Below are 12,114 nucleotides of genomic sequence, written 5' to 3'. Positions count from 1 at the left end.
TCCCCTCCATCCCCCCCCCCCCCCCCCCCCCCCCCCCCCCCCCCCCCCCCCCCCCCAACCCCATACACTACTACTACTACTACAATACAACAACTTCTCACCCCCCCCCCCCCCCCCCCCCCCCCCCCCCACCACACTACACATACTACTACATACAATACAACAACTCTTCCACCCCCCCCCCCCACCACAACCACCACTACTACTACTACTACTACATACAACAACTTCTCCACCCCCCCCCCCCCCCCCCCCCCCCCACCCCCCCCCCCCACCACCACTACCACTACTACTACTACTACAATACAACAACTTCTCCCCCCCCCCCCCCCCCACCACCACCACTACTACTACTACTACTACAATACAACAACTTCTTCCACCCCCCCCACCACCACTACCACTACATACAACAACTTCTTCCACCCCCCCACCACCACTACTACTACAATACAACAACTTCTTCCACCCCCCCACCACCACTACTACCACTACTACTACAATACAACAACTTCTCCCCCCCCCCCCCCCCCCCCCCCCCCCCCCCCACCACAACCACCACTACCACTACAATACAACAACTTCTTTCCCCCCCCCCACCACACCACACTACAACTACTACTACAATACAACAACTTCTCCACCCCCCCACCACCACTACTACTACAATACAACAACTTCTTCCACCCCCCCACCACTACTACTACTACAATACAACAACTTCTTCCACCCCCCCCCCCCACTACTACTACTACAATACAACAACTTCTTCCACCCCCCCCACCCACTACTACTACTAACTACAATACAACTTCTTCACCCCCCCCCCACACTACTACTCTACTACAATACAACTTCTTCCACCCCCCCCCACTACTACTACTACAATACAACAACTTCTTCCACCCCCCCCACCACCACTACCACTACTACTACAATACAACAACTTCTTCCACCCCCCCCACCACTACTACTACTACTACTACTACTACAATACAACTTCTTCACCCCCCCCCCCCACTACTACTACTACTACTACTACTACAATACAACAACTTCTTCCACCCCCCCCCCCCACTACTACTACTACTACAATACAACAACTTCTCCACCCCCCCACCACTACTGCTACCTCTACTACATTTGTTACTACAGACCTCATAGTTGTCTTTGATCCAGAGCTGCCTCTCCAGTAAGGTGTCCCTCTGCTCCTCCTCCAGACTGTCAAACTGAGACTGAGACATCTTCATGTTCTTCCTGATGACGTACAGCTTCTCCTCGTCTCCGTACTCCTCTCTGCAGATGGTGAACCTGTAGATCCACTTACAGTACCAGACCACATAGGCACACAGGCAGTAAGGGAACAGGACAATCTTACAGAGCAGGATGTCCAAGATTTTAGGCTTCTGGTAGCCTCCCTTGATGTCGATCTTGTTCTTGATGATGTCACGGATGATTTCTTCCTCCTGTTCCCGGATCTCATCTTTGGACCGTCGGTTCTTGCCCTTCTCTTTTGTCTTGTTCAGGAGACCCAGCTGCTTGGCTATCTCTGTCGCCTGGATACGGTACTTGGGGACCGTTGATAGGTAGGTGATGGCTTCAGTGTAGCTGGCCCACCAACTGTAGTACTGAAGGAAGAAACCTGTTAGGATGTTTCCCAAATGGAACCCTATTCCCTATATAGTGCACTACTTTAGACCAGAGCCCTATGGAACACTATTCCCTATATAGTGCACTACTTTAGACCAGAGCCCTATGGAACCCTATTCCCTATATAGTGCACTACTTTTGACCAGAGCCCTATTCCCTATTTAGTGCACTTCTTTTGACCAGAGCCCTATTCCCTATGTAATGCACTACTTTAGACCAGGGCCCTATTCCCTATTTAGTGCACTTATTTTGACCAGAGCTCTATGGACATGAAATAGGTTGCCACATGGGACTCTTTGGTTTTGAGTGTGGAAACAGTTTCCATCGAAATAAATATTGCATTTAGCCAAGAGACTTTTGAGAGAGTATGTGAAGATACGACTGTACCTGAAAGATTGATATAGTAACCACGGTCACCAGAATGACAATCCGTACGTCCACTTTAGGTGCCAGGCGTCTCCTGTAGTAGGTGTAGTAGTGGCTGTAGTACTCTTCAGGGTGGTCCAGCATATAGTCATAGTCTCTACGGGAGTCCTCATCCTGAAACACAGGAGGAAATGGGTCTTATCTTCACCTTCCTATAACAAAACTATTACGACCACTAGATAATAGGCCTAGTAACAAGACAAGTTACAAGAAGATTATTTAAATATATATATATTTTACCTTTATTTAACAAGGCAAGTCAGTTAAGAACAAATTCGTATTTACAATGACAGCCTACCAGGGAACAGTGGATTAACTGCCTTGTTCAGGGGCAGAACGACAGATTTAGTTTGTTATATTTAAACCTTGTCAGCTCAGGGATTCGATCCAGCACCTTTCAGTTACTGGCCCTCCACTCTAACCACTAGGCTACCCGCCGCACCTCCACTCTAACCACTAGGCTACCCGCCGCCCCTCCACTCTAACCACTAGGCTACCTGCCACCCCTCCACTCTAACCACTAGACTACCTGCCACCCCTCCACTCTAACCACTAGACTACCTGCCACCCCTCCACTCTAACCACTAGACTACCTGCCACCCCACCACTCTAACCACTAGACTACCTGCCACCCCTCCGCTCTAACCACTAGGCTACCTGTCACCCCTCCACTCTAACCACTAGACTACCTGCCGCCCCTACACTCTAACCACTAGACTACCTGCCGCCCCTACACTCTAACCACTAGTCTACCTGCCTCCTCTACGCTCTAACCACTAGACTACCTGTCACCCCTACACTCTAACCACTAGACTACCTGCCGCCCCTACACTCTAACCACTAGACTACCTGCCGCCCCTACACTCTAACCACTAGACTACCTGCCACCCCTACACTCTAACCACTAGACTACCTGCCACCTCTACACTCTAACCACTAGACTACCTGCCACCTGCCACCCCTACACTCTAACCACTAGGCTACCTGCCACCCCTCCGCTCTAACCACTAGGCTACCTGCCACCTCTACGCTCTAACCACTAGGCTACCTGCCACCTCTACGCTCTAACCACTAGACTACCCGCCACCCCTCCACTCTAACCACTAGACTACCTGCCACCCCTCCACTCTAACCACTAGACTACCTGCCACCTCTACACTCTAACCACTAGACTACCTGCCACCTGCCACCCCTCCACTCTAACCACTAGACTACCTGCCACCCCTCCGCTCTAACCACTAGGCTACCTGCCACCTCTACGCTCTAACCACTAGGCTACCTGCCACCTCTACGCTCTAACCACTAGACTACCTGCCACCCCTCCACTCTAACCACTAGACTACCTGCCACCCCTCCACTCTAACCACTAGACTACCTGCCACCTCTACACTCTAACCACTAGACTACCTGCCACCTGCCACCTCTACACTCTAACCACCATTCTACCTGCCACCTCTACACTCTAACCACCATTCTACCTGCCACCTCTACGCTCTAACCACTAGGCTACCTGCCGCCTCTCCGCTCTAACCACCAGGCTACCTGCCGCCTCTCCGCTCTAACCACCAGGCTACCTGCCGCCTCTCCGCTCTAACCACCAGGCTACCTGCCGCCTCTCCGCTCTAACCACCAGGCTACCTGTCGCCTCTACGCTCTAACCACTAGGCTACCTGTCGCCTCTACGCTCTAACCACTAGGCTACCTGTCGCCTCTACGCTCTAACCACTAGGCTACCTGTCGCCTCTACGCTCTAACCACTAGGCTACCTGTCGCCTCTACGCTCTAACCACTAGGCTACCTGTCGCCTCTACGCTCTAACCACTAGGCTACCTGTCGCCTCTACGCTCTAACCACTAGGCTACCTGTCGCCTCTACGCTCTAACCACTAGGCTACCTGTCGCCTCTACGCTCTAACCACTAGGCTACCTGTCGCCTCTACGCTCTAACCACTAGGCTACCTGTCGCCTCTACGCTCTAACCACTAGGCTACCTGCCGCCTCTACGCTCTAACCACTAGGCTACCTGCCGCCTCTACGCTCTAACCACTAGGCTACCTGCCGCCTCTACGCTCTAACCACTAGACTACCTGCCACCCCTCCGCTCTAACCACTAGACTACCTGCCACCCCTCCACTCTAACCACTAGACTACCTGCCACCCCTCCACTCTAACCACTAGACTACCTGCCACCCCTCCACTCTAACCACTAGACTACCTGCCACCTGCCACCCCTCCGCTCTAACCACTAGGCTACCTGCCACCCCTCCACTCTAACCACTAGGCTACCTGCCACCCCTCCACTCTAACCACTAGACTACCTGCCACCCCTCCACTCTAACCACTAGGCTACCTGCCACCCCTCCACTCTAACCACTAGACTACCTGCCACCCCACCACTCTAACCACTAGACTACCTGCCACCCCTCCGCTCTAACCACTAGGCTACCTGTCACCCCTCCGCTCTAACCACTAGGCTACCTGCCGCCCCTCCGCTCTAACCACTAGGCTACCTGCCGCCTCTACGCTCTAACCACTAGGCTACCTGCCACCTCTACGTTCTAACCACTAGACTACCTGCCACCCCTCCACTCTAACCACTAGACTACCTGCCACCCCTCCACTCTAACCACTAGGCTACCTGCCACCCCTCCACTCTAACCACTAGACTACCTGCCACCCCTCCACTCTAACCACTAGGCTTCCTGCCACCTCTACACTCTAACCACTAGACTACCTGCCACCTGCCACCTCTACACTCTAACCACTAGACTACCTGCCACCTCTACGCTCTAACCACTAGACTACCTGCCACCCCTACACTCTAACCACTAGACTACCTGCCACCCCTACACTCTAACCACTAGACTACCTGCCACCCCTACACTCTAACCACTAGACTACCTGCCACCTCTACACTCTAACCACTAGACTACCTGCCACCTGCCACCCCTCCACTCTAACCACTAGACTACCTGCCACCCCTCCGCTCTAACCACTAGGCTACCTGCCACCTCTACGCTCTAACCACTAGGCTACCTGCCGCCTCTACGCTCTAACCACTAGGCTACCTGTCGCCTCTACGCTCTAACCACTAGGCTACCTGTCGCCTCTACGCTCTAACCACTAGGCTACCTGTCGCCTCTACGCTCTAACCACTAGGCTACCTGTCGCCTCTACGCTCTAACCACTAGGCTACCTGTCGCCTCTACGCTCTAACCACTAGGCTACCTGTCGCCTCTACGCTCTAACCACTAGGCTACCTGTCGCCTCTACGCTCTAACCACTAGGCTACCTGTCGCCTCTACGCTCTAACCACTAGGCTACCTGCCGCCTCTACGCTCTAACCACTAGGCTACCTGCCGCCTCTACGCTCTAACCACTAGACTACCTGCCACCCCTCCATTCTAACCACTAGACTACCTGCCACCCCTCCACTCTAACCACTAGACTACCTGCCACCCCTCCACTCTAACCACTAGACTACCTGCCACCCCTCCACTCTAACCACTAGACTACCTGCCACCTGCCACCCCTCCGCTCTAACCACTAGACTACCTGCCGCCCCTCCGCTCTAACCACTAGGCTACCTGCCGCCTCTACGCTCTAACCACTAGGCTACCTGTCGCCCCTACGCTCTAACCACTAGGCTACCTGTCGCCCCTACGCTCTAACCACTAGACTACCTGCCGCCCCTCCGCTCTAACCACTAGACTACCTGCCGCCCCTCCGCTCTAACCACTAGACTACCTGCCACCCCTCCACTCTAACCACTAGACTACCTGCCACCTGCCACCCCTCCGCTCTAACCACTAGACTACCTGCCGCCCCTCCGCTCTAACCACTAGGCTACCTGCCACCCCTCCACTCTAACCACTAGACTACCTGCCACCTGCCACCCCTCCGCTCTAACCACTAGACTACCTGCCGCCCCTCCGCTCTAACCACTAGGCTACCTGCCGCCCCTCCGCTCTAACCACTAGACTACCTGCCACCTGCCACCCCTCCGCTCTAACCACTAGACTACCTGCCGCCCCTCCGCTCTAACCACTAGGCTACCTGCCACCCCTCCACTCTAACCACTAGACTACCTGCCACCTGCCACCCCTCCGCTCTAACCACTAGACTACCTGCCGCCCCTCCGCTCTAACCACTAGGCTACCTGCCGCCCCTCCGCTCTAACCACTAGGCTACCTGCCGCCCCTACGCTCTAACCACTAGGCTACCTGTCGCCCCTACGCTCTAACCACTAGGCTACCTGTCGCCCCTACGCTCTAACCACTAGGCTACCTGCCGCCCCTACGCTCTAACCACTAGGCTACCTGCCGCCCCTACGCTCTAACCACTAGGCTACCTGCCGCCCCTACGCTCTAACCACTAGGCTACCTGCCGCCCCTACGCTCTAACCACTAGGCTACCTGCCGCCCCTACGCTCTAACCACTAGGCTACCTGCCGCCCCTACGCTCTAACCACTAGGCTACCTGCCGCCCCTACGCTCTAACCACTAGGCTACCTGCCGCCCCTACGCTCTAACCACTAGGCTACCTGCCGCCCCTACGCTCTAACCACTAGGCTACCTGCCGCCCCTACGCTCTAACCACTAGGCTACCTGCCGCCCCTACGCTCTAACCACTAGGCTACCTGCCGCCCCTACGCTCTAACCACTAGGCTACCTGCCGCCCCTACGCTCTAACCACTAGGCTACCTGCCGCCCCTACGCTCTAACCACTAGGCTACCTGCCGCCCCTACGCTCTAACCACTAGGCTACCTGCCGCCCCTACGCTCTAACCACTAGGCTACCTGCCGCCCCTACGCTCTAACCACTAGGCTACCTGCCGCCCCTACGCTCTAACCACTAGGCTACCTGCCGCCCCTACGCTCTAACCACTAGGCTACCTGCCGCCCCTACGCTCTAACCACTAGGCTACCTGCCGCCCCTACGCTCTAACCACTAGGCTACCTGCCGCCCCTACGCTCTAACCACTAGGCTACCTGCCGCCCCTACGCTCTAACCACTAGGCTACCTGCCGCCCCTACGCTCTAACCACTAGGCTACCTGCCGCCCCCAACGGTCTAACCACTAGGCTACCTGCCGCCCCCAACGGTCTAACCACTAGGCTACCTGCCGCCCCCAACGGTCTAAACCACTAGGCTACCTGCCGCCCCCAACGGTCTAACCACTAGGCTACCTGCCGCCCCCAACGGTCTAACCACTAGGCTACCTGCCGCCCCCAACGGTCTAACCACTAGGCTACCTGCCGCCCCCACGGTCTAACCACTAGGCTACCTGCCGCCCCCACGCTCTAACCACTAGGCTACCTGCCGCCCCCACGCTCTAACCACTAGGCTACCTGCCGCCTCCACGCTCTAACCACTAGGCTACCTGCCGCCTCCACGCTCTAACCACTAGGCTACCTGCCGCCTCCACGCTCTAACCACTAGGCTACCTGCCGCCTCCACGCTCTAACCACTAGGCTACCTGCCGCCTCCACGCTCTAACCACTAGGCTACCTGCCGCCTCCACGCTCTAACCACTAGGCTACCTGCCGCCTCCACGCTCTAACCACTAGGCTACCTGCCGCCTCCACGCTCTAACCACTAGGCTACCTGCCGCCTCCACGCTCTAACCACTAGGCTACCTGCCGCCTCCACGCTCTAACCACTAGGCTACCTGCCGCCTCCACGCTCTAACCACTAGGCTACCTGCCGCCTCCACGCTCTAACCACTAGGCTACCTGCCGCCTCCACGCTCTAACCACTAGGCTACCTGCCGCCTCCACGCTCTAACCACTAGGCTACCTGCCGCCTCCACGCTCTAACCACTAGGCTACCTGCCGCCTCCACGCTCTAACCACTAGGCTACCTGCCGCCTCCACGCTCTAACCACTAGGCTACCTGCCGCCTCCACGCTCTAACCACTAGGCTACCTGCCGCCTCCACGCTCTAACCACTAGGCTACCTGCCGCCTCCACGCTCTAACCACTAGGCTACCTGCCGCCTCCACGCTCTAACCACTAGGCTACCTGCCGCCTCCACGCTCTAACCACTAGGCTACCTGCCGCCTCCACGCTCTAACCACTAGGCTACCTGCCGCCTCCACGCTCTAACCACTAGGCTACCTGCCGCCTCCACGCTCTAACCACTAGGCTACCTGCCGCCTCCACGCTCTAACCACTAGGCTACCTGCCGCCTCCACGCTCTAACCACTAGGCTACCTGCCGCCTCCACGCTCTAACCACTAGGCTACCTGCCGCCTCCACGCTCTAACCACTAGGCTACCTGCCGCCTCCACGCTCTAACCACTAGGCTACCTGCCGCCTCCACGCTCTAACCACTAGGCTACCTGCCGCCTCCACGCTCTAACCACTAGGCTACCTGCCGCCTCCACGCTCTAACCACTAGGCTACCTGCCGCCTCCACGCTCTAACCACTAGGCTACCTGCCGCCTCCACGCTCTAACCACTAGGCTACCTGCCGCCTCCACGCTCTAACCACTAGGCTACCTGCCGCCTCCACGCTCTAACCACTAGGCTACCTGCCGCCTCCACGCTCTAACCACTAGGCTACCTGCCGCCTCCACGCTCTAACCACTAGGCTACCTGCCGCCTCCACGCTCTAACCACTAGGCTACCTGCCGCCTCCACGCTCTAACCACTAGGCTACCTGCCGCCTCCACGCTCTAACCACTAGGCTACCTGACCTGCCGCCTCCACGCTCTAACCACTAGGCTACCTGCCGCCTCCACGCTCTAACCACTAGGCTACCTGCCGCCTCCACGCTCTAACCACTAGGCTACCTGCCGCCTCTACGCTCTAACCACTAGGCTACCTGCCGCCTCTACGCTCTAACCACTAGGCTACCTGCCGCCTCTACGCTCTAACCACTAGGCTACCTGCCGCCTCTACGCTCTAACCACTAGGCTACCTGCCGCCTCTACGCTCTAACCACTAGGCTACCTGCCGCCTCTACGCTCTAACCACTAGGCTACCTGCCGCCTCTACGCTCTAACCACTAGGCTACCTGCCGCCTCTACGCTCTAACCACTAGGCTACCTGCCGCCTCTACGCTCTAACCACTAGGCTACCTGCCGCCTCTACACTCTAACCACTAGGCTACCTGCCGCCTCTACACTCTAACCACTAGGCTACCTGCCGCCTCTACACTCTAACCACTAGGCTACCTGCCGCCTCTACACTCTAACCACTAGGCTACCTGCCGCCTCTACACTCTAACCACTAGGTTACCTGCCGCCTCTACACTCTAACCACTAGGTTACCTGCCGCCTCTACACTCTAACCATTAGGTTACCTGCCGCCTCTACACTCTAACCATTAGGTTACCTGCCGCCTCTACACTCTAACCATTAGGTTACCTGCCGCCTCTACACTCTAACCATTAGGTTACCTGCCGCCTCTACACTCTAACCATTAGGTTACCTGCCGCCTCTACACTCTAACCATTAGGTTACCTGCCGCCTCTACACTCTAACCATTAGGTTACCTGCCGCCTCTACACTCTAACCATTAGGTTACCTGCCGCCTCCACACTCTAACCATTAGGTTACCTGCCGCCTCCACACTCTAACCATTAGGTTACCTGCCGCCTCTACACTCTAACCATTAGGTTACCTGCCGCCTCTACACTCTAACCATTAGGTTACCTGCCGCCTCTACACTCTAACCACTAGGCTACCTGCCGCCTCTACACTCTAACCACTAGGCTACCTGCCACCTCTACACTCTAACCACTAGGCTACCTGCCACCTCTACACTCTAACCACTAGGCTACCTGCCACCTCTACACTCTAACCACTAGGCTACCTGCCACCTCTACACTCTAACCACTAGGCTACCTGCCACCTCTACACTCTAACCACTAGGCTACCTGCCACCTCTACACTCTAACCACTAGACTACCTGCCACCTCTACACTCTAACCACTAGACTACCTGCCGCCTCTACACTCTAACCACTAGACTACCTGCCGCCCCTACACTCTAACCACTAGGCTACCTGCCGCCTCTACACTCTAACCATTACTAGACTACCTGCCGCCTCTACACTCTAACCATTACTAGACTACCTGCCGCCTCTACACTCTAACCATTACTAGACTACCTGCCGCCTCTACACTCTAACCACTAGACTACCTGCCGCCCCTACACTCTAACCACTAGGCTACCTGCCGCCCCTACACTCTAACCATTAGGTTACCTGCCGCCCCTACACTCTAACCATTAGGTTACCTGCCGCCTCTACACTCTAACCATTAGGTTACCTGCCGCCTCTACACTCTAACCATTAGGTTACCTGCCGCCCCTACACTCTAACCACTAGACTACCTGCCACCTCTACACTCTAACCACTAGGTTACCTGCCGCCTCTACACTCTAACCATTACTAGACTACCTGTCACCTCTACACTCTAACCACTAGGCTACCTGCCGCCCCTACACTCTAACCACTAGGCTACCTGCCGCCCCTACACTCTAACCATTAGGTTACCTGCCGCCTCTACACTCTAACCATTAGGTTACCTGCCGCCTCTACACTCTAACCATTAGGTTACCTGCCGCCTCTACACTCTAACCATTAGGTTACCTGCCGCCTCTACACTCTAACCATTAGGTTACCTGCCGCCTCTACACTCTAACCATTAGGTTACCTGCCGCCTCTACACTCTAACCACTAGGCTACCTGCCGCCCCTACACTCTAACCACTAGGCTACCTGTCGCCTCTACACTCTAATCACTAGCCTACCTGCCTCCCCTACACTCTAACCACTAGGCTACCTGCCGCCCCTACACTCTAACCATTAGGTTACCTGCCGCCTCTACACTCTAACCACTAGGCTACCTGCCACCTCTACACTCTAACCACTAGGCTACCTGCCACCTCTACACTCTAACCACTAGGTTACCTGCCACCTCTACACTCTAACCACTAGCCTACCTGCCCCTTATCAGAATGATTTACAGCTGTATGCATATATCAAGCATCTCAGAGTAGGAGTGCTTACTTAGGATCAGTTTTGCCTTTTAGATTACAACAAACAAGAGAATATAGCCATGGGGGCCCTGATCCTAGATCAGCACCCCTACTTTAAGAAACAGGATGGACATACCTACTCTACCTTTCTCAGGATACTACTACGGTAGCTACGTGAAAAGGGACTATACACTGATCACTTTACTGTGAGTCTCTTCAAATCTATTGAGTAAATAGTAATTGACAGTATTGGTACACTATAAGCCAAAACGACTGCGGGTCTTTGATTCAGAGGTTAGAGAAAAGTGCCACATTGGCATTACAACATAAATTGACGTCGGCAAGAAGCGACGGCACCCCCAGCTTGGCCAGAGAGCTGAAGACATGGAGGTAGGTCTTTGGTACGAATCATCTGTGGGGTTTCGACACTTACCTTCAGAGTTTCATATGCAGTTACAATGAGCAAAAAATGTTGATGAGCACTTTCACGTGTCTCGCCTGCAAGACTTGAGAATCTATCAGGGTGATACTTTCTGGCTAGCTGTCTGTATGCACGACCTATGTCGGATTTGACCGCTTCTCTCGGTACTCCGAGTACATCGTAGCAAATCTCGGTGCCACAATAAAGTCCCTCGATAAGCGCCGTGGCAGAGGGTATGAAACCCCCCAAAAATAACAAAATGCCTATCCATTGACCAAAGTGTCGCCCATTCTCCATGGGCGCAGCCATTTCACTATCGTCACAAGTTCTTCTTCGTGTTGCTTTCCGGCAGACTAGACGCGTTGTTGCGTATTGCTGCCTTTCACAGTATGGAACGTACATTGCAAATTTGTTCACAAAAAAAAAGGGGGGGGTTAATTGCACCGCCATCTAACCTATAGGGTGACCTCATTTCCCGGATTGTGCAGGACAGTCCCACACTTTGGCTCTTTGTCCCGCAACCAAACAATCATGTCCCGCATTTTATAAACACATTCAAACACCGAAAAAGAAAAGTCGATTTCTCCCGTATTTCAGTCAGACATTCCGACCTGTGTCTTGCAGTCACGTT

General features: G+C 55.1%; 1 protein-coding gene across 1 annotated transcript in view; it reads right to left on the bottom strand.

Moving 5' to 3' along the window:
- The window catches only part of LOC120042619 (dnaJ homolog subfamily C member 25-like), a 25,651-nt gene extending 13,822 nt beyond the window's left edge, over window positions 1–11,829 (bottom strand). Inside the window, exons 1-3 of the mRNA XM_038987438.1 lie at window positions 11,496–11,829; window positions 2,038–2,190; window positions 1,158–1,628 (exon numbers count right to left, since the gene is read on the bottom strand). Of these exons, the coding sequence (XP_038843366.1) occupies window positions 1,158–1,628; window positions 2,038–2,190; window positions 11,496–11,792 (921 nt within the window). The 5' untranslated portion in view covers window positions 11,793–11,829. The remainder of the gene's footprint in view (window positions 1–1,157; window positions 1,629–2,037; window positions 2,191–11,495) is intronic.
- Between the last annotated feature and the right edge of the window lie 285 nt (window positions 11,830–12,114).

Source organism: Salvelinus namaycush, unplaced genomic scaffold, assembly GCF_016432855.1.
Source record: "Salvelinus namaycush isolate Seneca unplaced genomic scaffold, SaNama_1.0 Scaffold73, whole genome shotgun sequence".
Taxonomy (NCBI): Eukaryota; Metazoa; Chordata; class Actinopteri; order Salmoniformes; family Salmonidae; genus Salvelinus; species Salvelinus namaycush.
This window is presented reverse-complemented; position numbering and strand designations above follow the sequence as displayed.